Source organism: Rhincodon typus, chromosome 42 (genome assembly GCF_021869965.1).
Source record: "Rhincodon typus isolate 14 chromosome 42, sRhiTyp1.1, whole genome shotgun sequence".
Taxonomy (NCBI): Eukaryota; Metazoa; Chordata; class Chondrichthyes; order Orectolobiformes; family Rhincodontidae; genus Rhincodon; species Rhincodon typus.
The window spans coordinates 3,195,295-3,216,548 of NC_063373.1; the positions used below are offsets into that span (position 1 = coordinate 3,195,295).

Consider the following 21,254-nt stretch of genomic DNA (forward strand, 5'->3'; position numbering starts at 1 on the left):
TCGACATTGAGCTCTGATTTACAATTGTAAAGTGTGCTATTCAGTGATAACCCTGTATCAGACAGTTCTCAATCTCCTTCCTTGGGATCTGGAAGGCATTGTGTTTCAAATAGATTCAAACATTTGTGCTCCATGAGACTTATGTAAAAAAAAAACTTCAGGACGAAGAGTCAGCCCTTGGTTTGCCCACGGTTGTGTCTCTATTCCTGACTGAACGTTGACAGTTTTGGTTGAGGAATGTTTAATTTGGCATTTTAAGTGGAGATTCATCCTTTATTAACCCAGGCTGTACCAATGTAGGGAGAATTTTTATTTTAGACAGAGCAGAGTGAGCTTTATAAATCTATTTCCTGCCTTCTATAGGCTTCTTGTGGAACAAAGATCTTGATTTTTAAACATACTTGACACGAAACCGCAACCCTTTGTGCATAAAAGGAAACATCGAGGGCTTCCTTGCGCTCTAATCATTCTGCCTCTGGAGTGTTCCATTCGGCAGACTGAATTAAACATGGATATACAATGGTGGACTGCAAGGTGTCGCAGCATTAACCGAAATGACAGAGTGAAACACCCCCAGTCATAAGACGTGAAAAGCATTTGGGTGGGAAGGGAGTGGGCCACATAAACTGGGGAAATGTATTATTACTGATGGGCCTTGAAGAAAGAATCAAGCCAACTCAAGGTTTGTATATATTCATTAATGATTTATTAACTATTTCAGACAGCATTTTTATCCAAAAATGTATGTTAAAGTTAATGTAAGTAAATATAATGAATTGATAGCACATTGGAATGAAGACGCACGTGCTCTGAGCTGTAACAATCATCAGAAAGAGAAAGTACAAGCTCAAAATAAAGGTCAGGCCACCATTCTGAATAAGGAACAACAACAACGACAAAAAAAAAATACAAGCCGTCTTCAAAAAATGGGAAGTTACAAAGTATTTCATACATAGTTTTCTTAACGATACCAAAAAAAACGGAAACGCCATCAATTATTTTGTCAGGTACACACTCATAAACTGAAGTTATCGCACTGTTAGAGTCAACAACAGGATAGATTGTAGATTTGGATTTCAGAAGGCTCAACAAACAGATGAGGAAATTGTACAGGATCCAAAATTTATTCACTTGGCCTGGAAAAAAAACGATAAAGTAATGATCCAGATGTTTATGATCAGGAGCATTTAGGTTTAATTTTTATTCAAAGACACACTTAGAGATTTGACAAACCATATTCGTCTGTTTGAAGTGTGAATTATTTAATTATTCCCACCTTCACCAGAGTGATGGCAGCGCTGTAGAAAATACTCAGGAAGAACAGGGTGATGAATGTGGAAGCAGTCGTCCAGATGTTGCTGTTATCATCCTCATAGTCTTCAATCCGAGGGTGATCTATTGAATCTATGAATATAAAACCGAGAGAATGTATTTACATTGTTTGTTGATCCAGACTGATATGCCTCTATATAAATAATGTAATCATGGACCATAACATCTTTTTCAAGCTGTAGGGATGTTCTCAAATTTGACTCCCTACCTGGATCTATGATTGTGTTCGTGTCTCTCAGCAACAAATTGCTAATACTAACTGCACACAGTCTTCCTTTATTACGTGTGTCAGAAAATTTTGAATTACTTCGTCATTTAATCAATTATTGGGGAATGTTACCATTGTTATCATTTGCAGAACACTCATCGGGAACGATTATAATAATAATAATAATTATAATTATAATTATAATAATTATTATTAATTATTATTATTATAACATAATTATATTTTAACTATAGGCTGTGACAACTCTTTAGTTGAAAATTTTGGCCATCATTGAATAAGAGTTAAAATATGATTACTCATCTTCTTCAATTATTCGTGAACAGTTGCTTGGCAAATCATGAACATAATTCAAGTGCACAGTAAAGACACTGCTTTATATTTTTGTTAGGAGTAAATTTTTGTGCGCGTTCACCTTCATTTATTTTTGTCTATAGCTTGGTGCCTATGATTTTCCTTTAATGTTTGTGAATCTGGTCACGAGTTTCTCTTACTTCGCAGCGTCCATGTTGGAGTTTGGACATAAATAAACATATCCATGTTTCTTTAGTGCTGGTGTGTTCATTTACATGGTTGTGATTATGTATGCAGATGTTGTTAATTTCACAATTTCACATTGTGTTAACACGTCACTTCATTCATTGATGCCTGTCTTTATCTTTTAATGTCATTGTGAATGCGTTTGTTTTGCATTATTGCCATCTAAAATATGTGTTTATGTATCTATTTTCGATCGTACATACGTTAGGTTATTTTCAAGTTTGTGCTCCATATGTATATATTATGTAAGTATGAAACTTTCTGTTTTGATGGATGGTTATATTTATGTGATGTCTTTTTGCGTGTCTGTGCATATAAACCATCTCCTGATATGCTTAGTTGTGTTATTGTGTGCGGATGTTTGCCGATGCTTGTATCCTAACCCTTGCCTTGTAAATGCTCCACTGTTTATTGATCTGCACACTTGCGTGTCTGCATGTCAGACTCTGAAATTGCATGTAAGCATGACAGTGTATTTGTGCAAATGAGTGTCATTTAAAAATAAATCATTAAGCTGCCTTTCTCATCATATCGCTATGTTTGTGAAAATGGGATAGTGATGAGTTTAATATTTATCTCTGCGCTCAACCGCGTCTCTGTGAGCATACATTTGGAAGGACATTTTCGGATGCTGTATCTGTGTATTTATGCATGTATGTCAGTAGGTTTTATGGTGAACGAATATACATACATTCGTGTCCATTTGTGTGTTAACGTGTGTCTATATTTTTCATGGTTATGTGTACGTACCACTGTTCACTTGTGTGTGTGCGTGTGTGCGCGCACGCTCGCTTTTGTGTGTGTGTGTGGTGTGTGTTTGTGTTTCCGTGTATCTGCTTTTGTATGCAGTTATTTACGTGGATGCTCATGATCATATGCATGTGTGTCTCCGTGCGTTTATGCTTGTGTGATGGCTTGTTTGTATGGACATTGCTGTGTGCTCATATATGTGTCTTTACGTGAGATTCTGCGTAATTGTGTTTTTATATGTGTGTTTGTGAGCATGTGTCTGTATCTGTGTGTGTTTCTGTTGTCTTACTAAACCATGTTCATTTTCGTCATGGTTTTAATTTTAATCGACTGCCAATAATGAGGTCTGACCCAAATGGTGTGGGGAGCATTTCTCGTCGTTGTGGAAAGATTATTGCTTTGTGAAAGACTCTTTTGTTGCAGTGATAGAATTTCTGTCTTTGAGACAAGGGGCTCGAGTTCAATCCGCCACTGCTCCAGAGGTGGATAAAAATATTTCTGAATATGTTTTAGGAAATATCAATGTGTACTGTACGTGAAACTAAATGACGTCAGGCGTTCGAATATCAGAATTGATCCCATGTGTTCCACAAATCTGAGACAAAACTGTGCAGTACGAATTGGGATAATGCAATCATCAGCTTTGGTTTTGATTATAGGTATTCAATGTTAAGAGATGATTAACGGGGACACGCGTGTCCAACATGCTTCAAAATTATAATTTCATGTGGACATTTTAAATCTTCGGACAGTTAGAAAATGATGACTGTTCCTATTCGCAACTAGTTCACCTTACAAATGCCCTCTACAGTTAAAACATTCTGTATGGGAAGCAAGAGTATAGTCGCTTCAACGTTCCCTCTCCTCTCCCTCTGCTGAACAACAACAATTTTTCTTTTGGTTCTCTCTAGTATAGAAGTGAAGATAAATACTCTTAATTAATGCATTGGTGCGAGATCCCTGGCAGTTCCCTAGAAACAAAAGTTAAATTCAAGTTGCTCTGTCGTCGTTGATGTTTGTTCCGCGTAACTTGTCTTTCCTGTTGGTATATCACAATCAAAAATAATTCATAAAATCTCTTAAGTTTATGCTGCCAATTCGTGAAATGCAGCAGTTTAAAGCTGACATGAATTTTGAAGATTAGGCACTTTGGGGATTAGGAACAGCTTGATCAAAATGCGGGTTGTGAATTTGTCAAAAGATTGGACATTCTCAAATTTAGTCTGAGTGGGATTTGAGATGAAGAAGGTACTTTGTGGAATGCAGCAATGCGTGAGCTTTACTCTGTCTCCGAACCAGAGTGCGTCTGAGTAGGGTGCATTAACTGCATAAGACGTGAGTACTGGGTCTGTTAATAATCAACTTGAACTGAATGGATGGAATATTAGTAAAAGTGTCAAACACAATTAATTAAACGTTGTATGTTTAAATCACAATTGGACGAACAAAGTCTTTAGTACTTTTATTGAATTCTTAAATGTAACCTTGTAATTTTCATTGGCATGAATTAATGGTGTCCATCAGTGCAAGTGAAATGTTTACAAAACTTGGTTTACCGCTGGATTTGTCAACTGTTCTGTTAATGATCTTCAATGGAATCGCTTCATGTCCCACCACACAGGAGTAAGAAGCACCGCTGGCCCACTCCTCCGCTGCAATGGATAACAGGCTGTACATGAAGAAGGAGGCGTTGTCGCTCTCTGCCGTCACCTCGGTGTTCTTGTAGTTACTGGGATTCACCGGCTTATCATTGTTTGTCCACTTGACGAAGATGTCACGGGGGGAGAAATGTCTCACGAAACAAGTGAGGGAGACAAACTTCTGAGTGGAGACTTCTTCCGTCGGTGGCAAGAGGACAGACACTGATGGCTCCAGTGGATTTATTGCTGCAGAATATTTGAAACAAACATAAAATAATTTTAAAAATACAAGCTCAATATTGGTATTTCACTAAATATTAAAATATTCCATTTTTAATTTGGGATTAATCCACTTTCATTTTCCAAAGGAGCAGAATGGTATCCATTTTATTTTTTAGAAAAAAAAGTTTGCTTGGTAAGTTGCCGCATTTTTCCAGCCCAAAACCAGGAATTTCTGTCCATTCGTCATTGCTGATGTTTACGTCACAAACCAGGCTTTTCCTACGGTATGTGACTGAATCATCATACATTATCCTTGAATCCAACTTTTTCTTAATCAGCTACTGAGCTGCCAGGAAATGCATTGTGAATGCTTCCAAAGGTATTAGTTCGTTATAAATCAAAGAATACTATCGATGTGAATGGAGCAAAATTACGTATGCGTTGGAAACAGGCACAAGGAGAGAGTTCGTGCTTTGATCTCACCACTCACGTTTCTCCTTGTGGATGGAGTCTCTGAGAGGAGTCGGTAGATACTGATGGTTCACCACGCAGTAGAAAGTAACCCCACTCAGCCAGGCTTCAGTAGAAATGTCCAATTTGCTGATCACGCTGTCGGGATCCTCTCTGGCTTGGTCAGCAATCTCTGATTTCAAAGGCTTATTTTCCTGTGTCCAGGTGACGTTGACTCCAAAAGGAAGATTGGATACAACACAGGTCAACGTCACCGTCGCCTCCAGTAAGACCTGTTCGATTGGCGGCGGTAGTATTTTAACTGTGTAATCACGGCACTCCGTAACTGCAATGAAGTAAACATCACAGTCAATGAAAAATGCCTCTTTGCGATCAAAACACCCGCCTTCAGGCTATTTCCTTACAAGGTAAAGAAACGACCTTCGAGGTAGCAATTTTCAACTTTTCCTGAAACGATAAATTGTTCATATATTTTGATTTGTGAAATCATTCGTGATTACCTAAAACATGACCTGTGTAATTATTTTTAAGGAACACTGGCTTTGCAACAAGTGAATCCTATGAAGAAAGTAAAATAATCAAAGGTACCATGATGTTAGACATGGAGTAACCTTCCTTTCAGAGTTCTTCTCTCAGTTAAGTCATTCTATTGATACTTGTGACAAAACTAATCTCCGCTCAATGTAATGACTTCATTTCGACATTCATGAACCATGCATACAAATGATGTTGGTCATGCTGAGTGCCACCCCAAATCCCGAATTTCGGGAAAATTGTAATCAATCGTAATTATTCTCTGATTCCTCATGTATTTGCAAAGATTTTAATGTGTTACTGGAGCGGTGAACGGTGACGGAAATTCTGTTCAACGTGATTTAACATGATTGAAAATTATTTGCATTATTTGCGTGAGATTGTTCTCTAAAATATGGCATGAGATATTATTCCTCATGAATTTGAAGTAGATGTGAAAATAATACTCTGACCACAGCATTAGAAATAGAGTAGGACACTCTTCAACTCAAGTCTTTCACTTCAGTTTTTTTTTTAGCGACTGACCTCTATTTTCTCATTACTTATCAATCTGCAATTTTTTGTTTACTCGCAGAATCAAATTTAAAAATCAAGTAGGAACGTTTTAAATCGATGCAGAAACACAATGGAAGTTTGGCCAAGCGAACTTTAGACTTCCACGACTCACTGTTGGAACATCTCCATCCTGAAACCAAATTGAAACAGCCTGGCTCTAATTCCAATTCATTCATCCCTACTGTAGCATTCCCACCAAAATTTATTTTCTTGCCACATACACCATTTACAGAGAACGTCTAAAAGAAGTTCAATTAGATCACGTTTATCCCTGTTAATCAAATATGATACCCATTTGTTCTATGCTTTGGTGCCTTGATTGAAGTTGAGGAGCCCCGTACCATACCAAATCTAAGCCAACAGATATCTATTTCAAGCCTCCCGACTCTCACAGCTACCTAGAATACACCTCCTCTCACCCACCTTCCTTCAAGAATGCCATCCCCTATTCCCAATTCCTTCGCCCCCGCCGCAACTGCTCCCGAGATGAGGCATTCCATTCCTGGACATCCCAGATGTCCTCGTTTTTCAAGGACCACAAATTCCCCTCCACAGTGGTCGAAAGCGCCCTCGATCACGTCTCTCGCATTTCCCGCAACTCATCCATCACACCGCCTCTCCGCAATGACAACAATGTCAGAATCCCCCTCGTCCTCACGTACCATCCCACCAACCTCCGGAGTCAACGCAACATCCTCTGCCACTTCCGCCACCTGCAATCTGACGCAACTCCAAAGGACATTTTTCCCTCCCCACTCTTATCTGCCTTCCGGAGGGACAGCTCTCTCCGTGACTCCCTTGTCCGCTCCACACTCACCACTAGCCCTACCACTCCTGGAACTTTTCCCTGCAACCACAGGCAGTGCTACACCTGCCCCTACACCTCCCCCCTCATCCTCATCCCAGGCCCCAAGAAAACCTTCCGCATTAAACAGACGTTCACCTGCATATCTGCTAATGCGGTATATTGTATCCGTTGTTCCTGGTGTGGCCTCCTTTACATCAGGGATACCAAGCAGAAGCTTGGAGATCGCTTTGTGGAACACCTACGCTTGGTGCGTGACAAACGACTGCATCTTCCAGTCGAGAACCACTTCAACTCCCCCTCCCACTCCTTGGACGATATGTCCATCCTGGGCCTCCACCAGTGCTACAACGATGCCACCCGAAGGTTGCAGGAACAGCACCTCATATTTCTCTTGGGAACGCTGCAGCCCAATTGTCTCAATGTGGACTTCAGAAGTTTCAAAATCTCCCCATTCCTGACCTCATCCCAAAACCAGCCCATCTCGTCCCCACCTCCTTGATCTGCCCGTCTTTTCTCCAACCTATCCGCTCCTCCCACCTCACTGACCAACCCCCACCCCCACCCCCACCTCCTACCTACCAGCCTCAACCCCGCCTCCTTGACCTGCCAGCCTTCCCTTGACTGACCAAGCCCCATCTTAACTCCCCACCTACACTCAACTTTATTGTCTCCATCCCCGCCTCCTTGACCTGTCCGTCTCCTTTTCACCTATCTGTTCCTTTATGTGCCTTCCATCTGCCTCCCCACCCTCTCTATTTATTTCAGAGTCCTCTTCCCCTCCCCCATTTCTGAAGCAGGGTCCAGACCCGAAACGTCAGATTTCCTGCTCCTCTGATGCTGCCTGACCTGCTGTGTTCATCTAGCTCTGCACCTTGTTATCTCAGATAATTCCTGAGCTTGGAACAAAGTATTGAACGTGTTCTGTTTTATATTTTTACGATGTCATCTGAAGACCACAAGATCATAAGATATAGGAGCAGAATCGGGCTATTCTGCCAATCAAGTTTGCTCCGCCATTTGATCACAGCTGATATGTTTCTCAACCTATACACACACATTCGCCCCGGACTAAGCATCAGCCTATCTATCTTTGCATTAAATACGTTCAATGACATGGCCTACACAGCCCTCTGAAGCAATGAAATCCACAGATTCATCACTTTCTAGCTGAAGAATTTCCTCTTAATCTCATTTCTAAATGGTTCGCCCTTTGACTCTGCCTCTGTACCATTGGGTCCTAGTCTTACCTTATGGTGAAAACATCTTCTCCACATCCACTCTGTCTCGATCTCTCAGGGTTTTCTCAGTTTCAAAAAGATCCCTCCTCGAACCCGAAAACCCTTATCCTTGGGACCATACCAGTAATAGATTCGGCACTCCGACTCCCTCTCCAAGTACGTTCAATCAACAACCAAATCCAACTAACTGTCCATATGTCTTCAACATAGACGGAAGTGTGTGTGTTTTTTTTTTCTGATCTGAATTACAAGCAATGCTGACATAACACTAACACGGAAATAATATTTTCACGGCATGACGGTAAATTACAAGTTGTTCTCTGTTGTTTACCAAGCCTGATCAATTCGCGTATTTGATTTACATTGCGTTCAGAATGATGTGTAGTTCTCTTAGTATGTATTTCTTACCCTGGAATCCGGTGATGTTTCCACTTTGAATGAGCCCTTCATGGGTGACCTGGCAAGTATAGACTGCACTGTTGAACCATTCACTAGAAGGGACTCTCAGCCGACTGGTCGCTGAGAAGTTCTTGTTCGTTTCATACACAGGAGAGTTGAAGAAGCCAGAATCCACGGGTCGTCCATTCTTCAACCAAGTCACTAAGATTGACTTTGGTTGGAAATCGATGATTGAACAGACGATGGTTGCAAATTTGCTGTTCGTAATTTCTTCACTGGAACTCACAGTTAGGAGAAGAGTTGGATGGACAATAATTGGACCTTAAAGGAACACATCGTGTAATTTAGCTGACGGATTTGATAACTAATACCATTACTTGTTATATATCAATGTTAATTGTTGTTAATTGACAACAACTTCGGTATTACAAAGAGCATAATGTGCAAAATGGTAGAGAAGCTGTGATCGACACAGAAAGATCAGCAGGGCGATGTGAAATGCCAAAATTAGAAAGGGTAGCAACGGCCTAAAGAAGGCATAGAAATTATAGGCCAATTAAGTCAAAAGGCAGTTAGCAATGTTGGATGTTATTCGTTTTAATGAAAGGAGGCTGACAAATAAGACTCGTGCGTTGAGGGCATAATTAAGGAAATCGTGCAATTGATATCGTGGAAATATGTTGAGAGAGGGGCAGGATTGGAAGTTCATAATTCCAGGCCGTCCGGCGAGACAGAGAAATATATAAAGGGGGCCATGGTTCTGTTGCAATACTGATCAGGGTATTTCAGGTTGTAAAGAAGGATTAAATCACAGATACTTCCTCAAGTGAACAGCACTAAAAAACCAAAATAAACCAAATATACGACTGGAAGAGTTCTATAGAGCCCTCTATCTCTTCAAGAGATCGAGAAGTGCAGCGACATAGGCGCATTTCAGAAAACTGTAAATTAATAGGGGAATGATTAAAGCTGATTTTAATTTCCTCAATTTCAGCTCGGGTATTCAAATTGTCAAAAGGTTAGAGGGAGCAGAATTCTGAAAATGCTCCGAAGAGATTTTTTAAAACCAAAAATAGAGAATGTATTTAATAGACATTTAAAATACGCACCTTGCAAGAGAGAGGTGAACCTGGACTTACTTTATGTAATGAAGCCGAACAAATGGTTCAGATATCAATGGTGGAGCATTTTGCAGGCAGAGATCATAAATCTGCTTGATTCAAGATTGTACTGGAAAGGGATAGGAGTGGGCCTGCACCAAAGTCCTGAAATGGGGAAGTCAATTTTAATAAGGTCAGGAATGATTTGACCGAACTGGAATGTAAACCTAAGTTGGAGCAATAAGGCACATTCAAGAAAGAACAGGAAAAATATAAGGACGACATGTTCCGATGAATCCACAGTATGGGACAAAAAATGTAGCGAGCTCTGGACATCAAAGGACATACAGGGTTAGACAAAGGGAAAAATGGGAGATTTATGGTATATTCTGAAGACTCAAAACAATAGAAATTCTCAAAGTGTACAGAAAGTGCAAGGAGGATTTTGACAAAAATGGGAAAATGGGAAAACAAAAAGTACCACGAAAGAATAATGAAGGTCAAAATGAAAGAAACTATAAAAGAACGTTACAAATTCAATCATAATAAAAGGATAACTCGGCAAATAGTAACCCCCATTTCTGTATGATATTGTTGGTGTGAAGTCAGAGGATTTAGCTTTTGTTCAGTTGTTCACTCGTACGAGGGACAATGTGGATATAGGAATCATTGTGAAGTGCTGTGATTGAATTTAAGAAATTAGAATAGATGCTTGGATATTCTGTGTTATCTTGCTGGAATACAAGTAGCGAAGTTTCCAGGCCGGATGAAATGTATCCCAGGCTGTTCAGTGAAGCACAGGATGAAATAGTTGGGCAATTTAAAATAGTTCAGAATTCCTGTCTGGCCATAGGGTCTGTGCCAAATGACTGTAGGTCAGCAATGTGGTCCAGTTATGCATGCGGAGGGAAGGGATAAACATTGAAAGCACAGGCTTGTCAAGTGATTGGGAAACTGTTGGAAACATTGTGAAACACAATTAATCTTCATTTGGAGGATCAATCAAAAATTCTGAAGTGGTTTTATTGAGGGGAAGTTATGTCTGAACCATTTGATAGTGTTTTTCGAAAAGTTAACCAGGTTTGCAGATGATAGCAAAGATAAGAGCCAATGGGATCGGAGTTAGTTGAACGAATTGAATCCAGAACTGGCTGAGTGGCATGGAGACGAGGATAATGGTCTTGCGGTGTTTGTGTGATTGGAAATGTTCATTTAGTGCTGGGCTTCAGGCATCAGTGTTGATTTCGTTGCTGTTTCTTCTAAACACTGACGATTTAGACTTGAATATTGGAAAATTGACCAGTAAGTTCAGAGACGAAATGAAAATTGTCGAGTTGGTCAGTAGTGAGCATGATAGTTATAGGTCACAGGAGGATCTTGAACTGTTGGCTACATGCGCTGAGAAGCGGCAAATAGAAATGATTCTGGATAAGTGTAAAGTGATGCATTTGCACGGAAGAAAACACAAGGATTTGAATATTGGAAGCCTGGAAAGCACTGAGGATCTTTGGTGTGCATGCTCTGTGATCCCTTAATTTTCTGTCACAGGTGAACAAATAGGTTAAGAAGTTGTGTGGGACATTAGTCTTTATTAGCTGTGGCATTGGATTTATGAGCAGGGAGATAATGCTGGGACTTAATAAAACGCTGGTTAGGCCATATTGAAGTATTGTGTGCTGATCACGAATCCACATTATCAGAGGAATGTGTTTACACTGAAGAGGGCATAGGCGAGATTTATCAGGATTTTGCTTGGACTGGAAGTTTTAGTTACGAAATGAGATTACACAGACTGGGGTTTTCCTTAGTGCGGAGGAGTTTGAGGGAGAACGTGATTGAGATTTCTGGAATTGTGGTGGGCATAGGCAGGATAAGCAGGAAAAATAAAAACCTTTCCCCTTGATGGAGGGATCAATGTCTAAGAGAAATAGGGCTAACGAAAGGTCACGAAGTTTAAAGTGGATGTCAGCGAAACAGGGTGGTGCAAACCTGGAAATCAGTGCTTGTAAGTCATGTATAGGCTGAATCCCTCATAATATGTAAGAAGAATTTGGATGCATACGTGCGAAGGCAAGTAATACAAGACAATGGATCAAGTGCTGGCATATTAAATTGGATCAGTTACGTGTTTGTTATTGATAGGCGTGGATCGGGTGGTCCTAAGGGCCTTTTCTGTGCAGCACACATCTATGACTGTGTGAAAAGTGTTATAAATAATTCCCCATTCATGTTAATCACAGGTTTTCTGTTTATCTCACGTCCCACGACACTTACATGGCATTTTAGTGTTCTCCTCTGACCCAATGTGTTGAACTTCACAGTAGATTTTGCTGCAATCCGCCTCTGACTCAGCTACGGTTAACTGGCTGCTTAGGGTATAAGTTCCCTTCTTGTTCCTCACTGATGGGTAAGTCTTCAATCCAGTCGTGATCGGCTTCCCACCTTTCTTCCAGGTCACCTTGGTGACGTCAGGGGAATAGTCCATTGCCAAGCAACCAAAGATCACAGAACCATCGATGTTGTGTTGCTGACAGGAGGAGATGAGGCCATAAAGTGTGGGAGAAGATGTTGTCACTAGGGAAGAATGGACGATTGAACAAGTTAGACTCTGATAATTCGACCTTATTAGTTACTCAAATGTACCCTCAGCTGCTAATGGTTTCTGCTAAAATTTACATTATAATAGTTGTAACAATGAACAATTAACAATCAGGCGAAATTTTGTTGGGAGTTGGAAAGAGCAAAGAACAGCAAGACTTATGATGATCTCATGAATGGAAGAACATTCTTTAGGGTTAGAGATGCTTTCTTTAGCTTCTAATTTGTAGATTCACACGTTCCTTCGGCAGCACATTTCAAAACCGAGACCTTTTTTAGACAAGGGCTCACATGCATGGTAAGTGCTTCCCATGAAAGTTTTCCTCCAGATCACACTCGATCTTGAAATGCAACTATTTCACTGGCTCGTTACTTTTACTGGATCTCTGCCATGGAACACACTTTCTAAACATGTCATGGAATTTTTATGCCATATGAATCTCAGCAACTCACGTAGGCTGATGACTACTAACTTCTCAAGGAGATGTAAGTATTCTGACAACCCACATCCGTCTAGAGAATCAAATAACCACTGGAAGAATAGAAGCATATTTGATGTACTTGCTGTGTGTCCACACACGGTTGACGTGCTGAAAGTGTTCGTTTTCTGTGTTTAGACTATGTTTTCACTGAACTGACAGAACGATTTCTTCATCATGTAATGGGAATGAAGGTTTGCTCATTTTATTTTCAATGCAATCATACATTATATTGTATGGAATAAATAAATATAATGTTAAATTAAAGGGATCTGACTCATTTGATTGGGATGTTTCAAATGGAAATTGCCAGAGATTAAAGCTTATTTTCATGGCTATTTAATTACAGCCCCATTGTGTTACCTTGAAACCTTACAAAATGTCTTCCATAAATGATGTTTCCCTTTGTTATATGCAGACGAATAATTGAATCTGGGACAGTCTTTCTTTGTTAATTAAATGTGTTAAAGGTTTTTGGCCAAAGGCAGGCCTATAGAGTTAAGTCATATATCCAACACAATCTAATTAAGTGGTGCAACAGCTCAAGGGGCTGAGTGCCCTTCTCTTGATCCTGTCTTTTTGTCACTATGCTATTCGTTAGGCTATCACTTACAGTGAACACTTTTTATTAAAACCCCTGCAGTCGACCTTTCTTACTGAGGTGTTCGTTCTGACTGTAACAATTTAGTAATGGCTCTCATTTCTGAGGCACCTAATCCAATATTAAACTTTTATGTACAGGTTGAAATCCAGTGACAGTGAATTTACAGCTTCTTCTGAAACTACGGCTCGATATCAGGTAACTCACATTCAATGATTATCTGATATTAACTAGCATTGAATTTTCTTAATTCATTAAAACACATTTTCTTTACGAATAACTTGTTGTTTCCCCTGACAACAGAACTTTTTTTTCTAACGAAATAACAAACTGTAAATACTTGAAACCGAAAATAAAATCAAATATCGCTGAAGAATTTCAGCAGTTCTGGCAGCTCCCGTTGAGAGAAAGCAAAGTTAACGTGTCGAGTCCAGTGATCCCTCTTTGTCAATTTTTTTCATGTTTTCAGGCACGAGAACTAACGCCTAATGAGTTCGACGCTGACTATGTTTGCTTGACATCTGCTGGAAGAAAATTCTTCGCAGTGGTACAGGACGACCTGAGATATAAATTGAAGACTTCCTGAAAAGCAACTGCTGCAAGTGTTAGTTTCTGTAGAAATGCCACACTACCAAGCAGTCAAACTCACGTCCAGCACTAGTTTGATATAAAATAAATTAGCATCGACATGTTCTCATCAAAAATGCTTTGGAAACGATTATCTCTGGATCAGTCATAAACAATGTTGATAGAACAGCAAGTCAAAAGCGGGATTTCTGCAAAGATTTTCTCCATTCAACCCAGCTAGCGAAGCCCAAAAGTCGTTGAACATGGACTGATTTTTTTTTTTAAAGCAGCTAACACAAAATTTCTGTCTAATTTTTAAGAAGCGCATGTCAGGACAGTGACTGAATAGATTTCACAGGCCTCTGTGAGAGGAATTCTAAAAACAACCAAAGAACTCAATGTATCCCACCCCCCTCCTCCCAGTTAACCTGATAAGAGATGGTATTACATATTACATAGGACACCTGGCTCAGGGACAGGGACAGAGACACTGCTATTGCTTCACAACAGGCCTGAGCACAATGGGCTCGACACTATCTATGGCAACGCAGGTCACCTGTTTGACAGTGCATAAACCGTGTTAATCATTAACTCCTTCCAGAACCCAGGGATTGTTACACAATGTTTACATGATGAAAGTAACATTTCAACAATTATCCAAGAATACTTTGATGGCATCTCCAAATTATAGAGGCAACTATAGAGAAATAAATATAGGAAACGCAATACTATAAATTCATTGCCATTGGAATTCAACATAGAATTCCCTTCCTCAAACCCCTGAGCGCCTTTCTTCAAAAGATCGACTACTTGGTTTGAAGTAGATTAAAATATTTTAAAATGTAGTATGACTGTTGCCATAAACACTAAAAGCTGACGGTAGGTTCTCAAATAATAAGATGCAAAATAAGTTCTGATTCTTCATTGTGCCACTAAACATGTCACTGACAACTGAGACACGATAAAAAAAAATTTCTTGTTCAATCAAATATTCGTAGTTGCTAACAACCAATTTCAAATCTCCTGCAGTCTAGCTTTGTTACTGAAGTGTTCGTTCTGGTTGTAACAGTTCAGCCAGGGCTCTCGTTTCTGAGACGTCTTATGAAATATTACATTTCTGGCAGATAAGAGCGGTTTTCAAACGCCATGTGAAAATGAACTGTCTGAGAATCAGCCTTCTGAACCAGACGATTTACAACCAGTCAGGACCATTTAATAAGGCAGTTAAAGATACCATAGAAACCAACGTTGCAACAGTTTTGATCCTAGCAGATGCATCTGCTCAATTCGTCATGTTAAATGTTGTAGATTCGTTGTAATTTAATTTTCATAGCAGAGCATAGCCAGAGGGTACGTCTTATTGCGAAGGGTCTCTAGACCCGAAACGTCAGCTTTCCTGCTCCTCTGATGCTGCTTGGCCTGCTGTGTTCATCCAGCTCTACACCTTGTTATCTCAGATTCTCCACCATCTGCAGTTCCTACTGTCTCCTAAATAATTACTGTCAGGTTTGCTTTGTATCAGCAAGTTACTTTTGTTCTTAGCTGCTTTGCAATGAAAGATTTTTTTTTAAAAAAAGTATTAATTGAAAAGTGCTTCTGTCGGGAGTTGCCACTTTAACTGATGTCTAAATAAATGATTATCCAATTAAACTAATGTGAGCAATATGCTTCAGTTTGCTACATTGCAACAATCAGTCAAGCATATTAATTAAAATAAATATACTCTATTTTCAGTGTTTGAATAAAAATGGGCTGTAATATCGTCTAGTTGCTGCCTTCTGTAAATTTCTAAACTCTGCATATGTCTGAACACATAGATATATAACACATTCTCTGCATTCGCAGCAAGTATTGCCATGGTGAGTTCATGAGTGGGTCATTTTAGTTGATTTGAAATCTAGACTTGGACACATAATCCACTGCAGCAGTTGTTTTCTCATGAATGACTCTTGAGTTGATATGTTGTTAGCAAATGTAACTCAATATATTAAAAACACACGGATTGGGAACGCGTAAAACACTGTGTGGATTAAATCACCCAGTTAATGTTTTACGTTTATTCTTGCAAATATGGTTGAACCGGGGATCCAACAATAAAATAATTCAAGTTACTTGCAAATTTGATCAGTGACGTGAAATCGATATTCTTTGAAATATTTCAGGCAGAATTGTCAAATAGTTTTTGTCAATTATCTTTTCTCGCCAGAAAACTTGTGTGTAGTGTACATTGGAATCGAAAGGTGCTTATTTATTAAATATATCACCGTTATGGCATTTTTGCACAACATCAAGAATTATTTCAACATTGTGTTTTGAAATTCTATTTATGCTTCTCTGTAATTTGTAAACTGCTCAAAGACAGACATTATGATTGAAGTAGACAGATGAGTTTTGCATTTGGAATGTGAAGCATGGATTAGACTATTCTGCAATTATTACTTTTAAGCAAGAATTGTGCGAAATGTATCCTTTTTCCCCAAGTTTCCCAAAACCTTTGCAATTTGCCTTTCATCTAGTGGTCAGCTTTAGGAAAATTCAACTCACATGCTGTTTGCATTCAATGAGGGAACTGAAGTGGTTCACTGTCAAGATCCATGTAAACAGCACAAAACCAGTGTAGAAAACAGAAAGAGCTTCATAAATCTAACAAATTTAATATCGCCCAAACGCACACTATTCTCAACAGAACAAACATCACCAAATCACCAAACTGAGGAACAATGCTGTGTTTTCAGCAGCACTAGCTCTGCAAACATTTTCAACAGAACCAAAATGCAGCGTCCAAGAAAAACTCAAATTGGAATCCACCAAAACTCGTCACCAAACAAGCTATTCATTAAATTAAATAGGAATAAGAAGTCATAACAGCTGTCTTCTGTGTAATGTGACTTATTTAACAACAGTTAAAGCTTAGCAAGTTTTTAGCAACAATTCAAATTACTTCCAACCCGTACAACTTTTCTGTTCATGACAATCTTGTGCAGTGCACAATAGAGCAGTTGGAGGCATATATTGATGAATCACTTCACGATCAAAATGAAATTAGTTCAATGGATAAGTATTACCACATTACGTTTGTATGTTCTCATACGTCTAGTCTCAGTTATGAAATCTGATCAATTAGGCAGTTTAAGATTTTAGTCTCAAATTATATTTTAAATGAGGCCAATAAAAATAAACTTTATCTCGTTTACAATTAGAATTGAAGTTCTTCTTTTTAAATCAAAGCACTAAAATGTCGTGTTTTTGTTTTCATTTCTCAAACCTTCCGTGTTTCTGCCTTAAGGTAGCATTCTGACAGTTACAAATGGATATAATGTTTTCAATCAATCATAAAAAATGCCCCATGACTTTAGCAGATGCAGAAAGAATGGGGGGAAAGAAAAGAACTTCACAAATATTAGTAATTAAAAATAATCCACTTAGACAATCTCCTCAACAGAAGTAAAGCACCAGTTACTGAAAGCTTGAAACCTTTTGAAAATGCACTTCGATTTCCAAAAAATTTAATAAGAATCCAATCAATTCAATTCAACAGAATCAAGTAATAAAAAATCAGAATCTCATTAACGCAAAACAACAGCATCAAATGAAAGAGGATCAGAATCCAATCAACTCAATTCAACAGAATTAAATAAAACAAAGCCAGAAGCCAATCAATTCAGTTCAACAGCATCAAGTGAAACAAAGTCAGAATCCAAACAACTCAATTCAACATTTTCCAGTAAAACAAATTCAGCATCCGATCAGCTCAAATCAATGGTTTGAAATGAATGAAAATCACAAACTGATCAACTCAAATCAATAACATGAAGTGTAGCAAGGCAAGAAAATTTCAAGAGAGAATCTACCGTGCTTGTCATCAACAACATTAATAAACTAAACCACAAAATGAAAGTATGGTAATAGCATTACATATTGTTGGAATATATTCAAGGAATGACTATCAATATTTTAGCATATTTTGATCATTTTTGGTAATATTTCGGACGTCATTAAATTCTTAACGTTTGTTGTCGATAATAAAACTCGCAGATAGTGGGTGACACTGATATTAAACATTATTTATAGCTTACTGATGAAGAGACTTTCGGTGTTTCAAGTAACCCAACCACACAGAATGCCCGTTTGATAAAAAAAAATACACCAAACAACAGAATCCCCCACCAGCACTTTATTTATTTGCAGAGACTTAACTGAAGTCTCTAATCAGTTTTCCGTTAAAAAAATCGGAACAAAACTAAGCTCAGCACAGAATCCGAGTTCAATTTAAGTCATGAATTACTTACATGAATAGAAAATTAAAATACAATTAATAAGAAAGTTCAAGGCTCTTACCTGCAGTCACCGTCACCATGGTCCCTTGTCCCCAGTAATCAAGATAGTCACAGTGTTACTTTCTCTGGACTGGGTCACACAGTACCTGGCACTGCACAAAACAAGCAAAATTCTACCATTATTTGAACATTCCTAAACACACACAAACTTAAGTCACGATAAATCTTCATCACATTATAATTGTGCTGGTGGATACTGATCATTCTTGATAAATGATTGTAATGTTTTATCGTTCACAGAGTAACAAATGAACTGATTCTTAAAATTATTAACTAGTGCATCAATAATTATCACTACTTTTACAAATGAAGCTGTGATATTTGCATGATAGTGCACATAAATAATAGAGACTACAAGTTTAGATGGTTTGTAAAAGTAAACACTGAACAATTTCAAACAATGAGGCTGACTGGGTTTTTGTATTGATCAGAAATTCAGTGCCAATCCGTTGTAGGAGCACTGTGATGAAGACCCGTACAGAAACTGCACTCATTCTCTGTTCTATATGCTATCTCAATTTTCATGTGAAATAGACATTTAGTACTGATCGTGATTAGTATTAAAGCTATAGTTTACATAGCACAATTGACAGAGATTTCACGAGCTGTCAGATGAATTAGAGCTAAGATTATGTCGAAGCCTTTAATTGATGGAAGTGTTAGCATTAAACACAATATGCCCAAAACATTACCTCATTACATCGGCTTGTAAGTCAGTTTTACTGGTATATAAACTGTGAGAAGCTTGAGGACTAGTTCAGATTGGGTTGATATAATTACATATAAAACTCTGACGGACCGTCAGTTTACAATGAAGTCTAAAATGTCCCCTTGAGCTGTTTTTGAACAGGTCCAGCTCTGGTTCCTCTCCCTGTGGCCTCTTGCACAGTAATAGATGGCGGTGTCTTCGATCTTCAGGCTCTTCATGTCCAACGCGAAGATGTTGTTTGAAGTGTCTTTGGACGCAGTAAATCGATCTTTAAACCCTGGGGCATAGTTATTGCTCGACGAACTTTTGTATGCAAGCAGCCACTCCAGGCCCTGTCCGGGAACTTGTCGGATCCAGATCATCCAGTCGTTGCCAAGATTGAACCCGCTGGTTTTACAGGTCAGTCTTAGGGTGCCTCCAGGATGGCCGGTTTCCGCCACTTTTTGAGTCAAAATAATCTCCGATTGGACACCTTGAAAATGAAAAACAAAACATGAGCATTAACGCTGAAGCAATGATGGCTGAGTCTTTTAAATTGCTGAGGTAGAGAAACAATGAGACAGAAACAAAGACAGACTTAAAGAATAAACACTCACATGATAAGAAAGTCAGCAGCAAACTGAGAAAAATAGTCGACATAATCATTCTGGTAACTTGTGGAGAACGGTTCTGTCAAGATCTCTCTTCGCAAACCAGAATTAGGAGTATTCAATTACGGCCCAGGGACCAGAATTTATACGCTCGACAGAAAGGGCAGGCTTACGGGTTACGCCTGCTGGTTTCCTGTTGGAGTCTGAGACTGGACCCTCGTATCATCTTCGACAGCCCTACTACATGGGTTCATGCATTTGTATGAGGTTTTTTTTTGAGCTACTTGTTTCGTTGAATAGCTTGATTGGAAGTGTTCCCACACTTTTAATGGAGAACGTAAAATCGAACAGCTTGAGGTTCAGTTCAGGTGATAGTTTCAAATATTTTGTGCAAAGCAATTTAAATAAAACCAATTGGAAGTCAACTCCTTTTATTTCTACATTCATTCATAAGCAGATAAAACTTTAAAAAAAATAGCTCAATGATATTATCAGCCAATAAAATAACTGACCTTGTTATTCCTGGAACACTTTTAAGTCTTTGTCATACTACAAATAACATACAGTTCATACGACACTTTTCTAAATTCAAGTTAGGCAACTTAATAGGGAGCGTGTCCAGAGTGATTACCTTTAGAATATTCAATTGGAAATTCAGCCCCTTCATTTCTATATTCAATAATAAGCAGAAAAGCTAAAAAAAAGTTCAACAATATTATCAGCCAACAAAATTACTGACTTTATTTTTGCAGACGCTCCAATTCTCTCTCACACTGCAAAATAACATAAAATTTATAATCGGTATTTCTAAATTCAATGCTAGGCAAACTAGTATAAAGCATGCCCAAAGTTATTACGTTCAGAATGTGAATGCATATCGCTAACCAACTTGGATGCGGAGAGAAGAAGAACCTCCTTACGTTGCAGAATATCTCTCCTTGGGTCTTTTTCAAATTGCTCCAACCCTAAGATAGTCTTTTGAAATGCATAGTAAAGGAAAGCTGTGTTCCTGAGAAATAAGCAGTGAGTTGATAGTGAAACATAACACTTCGGTAAATTTTTGAAAGGGAGCTACAACAGACCAGATGATAACTAAAACAATAAAATACTCAACATCCGAATCATTACGGATAACTGTGTGGGTAGTTCAGGAGTGTCTGGTAAGTTACAGACTACGAGAATAATAATTGCCACGAATGTAGATCACAAACAGCATAATTGTCTGTTCATTGGTGGCTATGACAGGGACTGTTAACTAATAGAAATCAGAAAAAAATAAACGTTACACTCCACCAGTGCTAGCCATGTATAAGGGCCCACTAATCAGAGAATGGCTCAACAAGCCATGCGAGTTCGAGCCAATTCAATTTTGTTAATTTACTTTGAGACGATAACAAATATAACTGCAATGTGAGTTTGGATCCAGTAACTCATTTTCATGAGCTTTAAAAACTACTTAATAAAAAGGCTTAACTAACTATAATGACCTTTGGTTGGAAGTAATAGAAGTTACTAATGACCAGTCATTTTTTTTTCTGATTGTCACACTGTGAATGCT

General features: G+C 38.6%; 1 gene segment (V, D, J or C); it reads right to left on the minus strand.

Moving 5' to 3' along the window:
* Positions 1 to 683: 683 nt before the first annotated feature.
* LOC109922010 lies at positions 684 to 19,802 on the minus strand. The segment is given in 9 exon segments: positions 684 to 1,136; positions 1,277 to 1,404; positions 4,405 to 4,734; positions 5,201 to 5,506; positions 8,725 to 9,036; positions 12,090 to 12,389; positions 18,399 to 18,445; positions 19,263 to 19,578; positions 19,703 to 19,802. Coding segments are annotated over 9 exon segments (1,797 nt in total).
* Between the last annotated feature and the right edge of the window lie 1,452 nt (positions 19,803 to 21,254).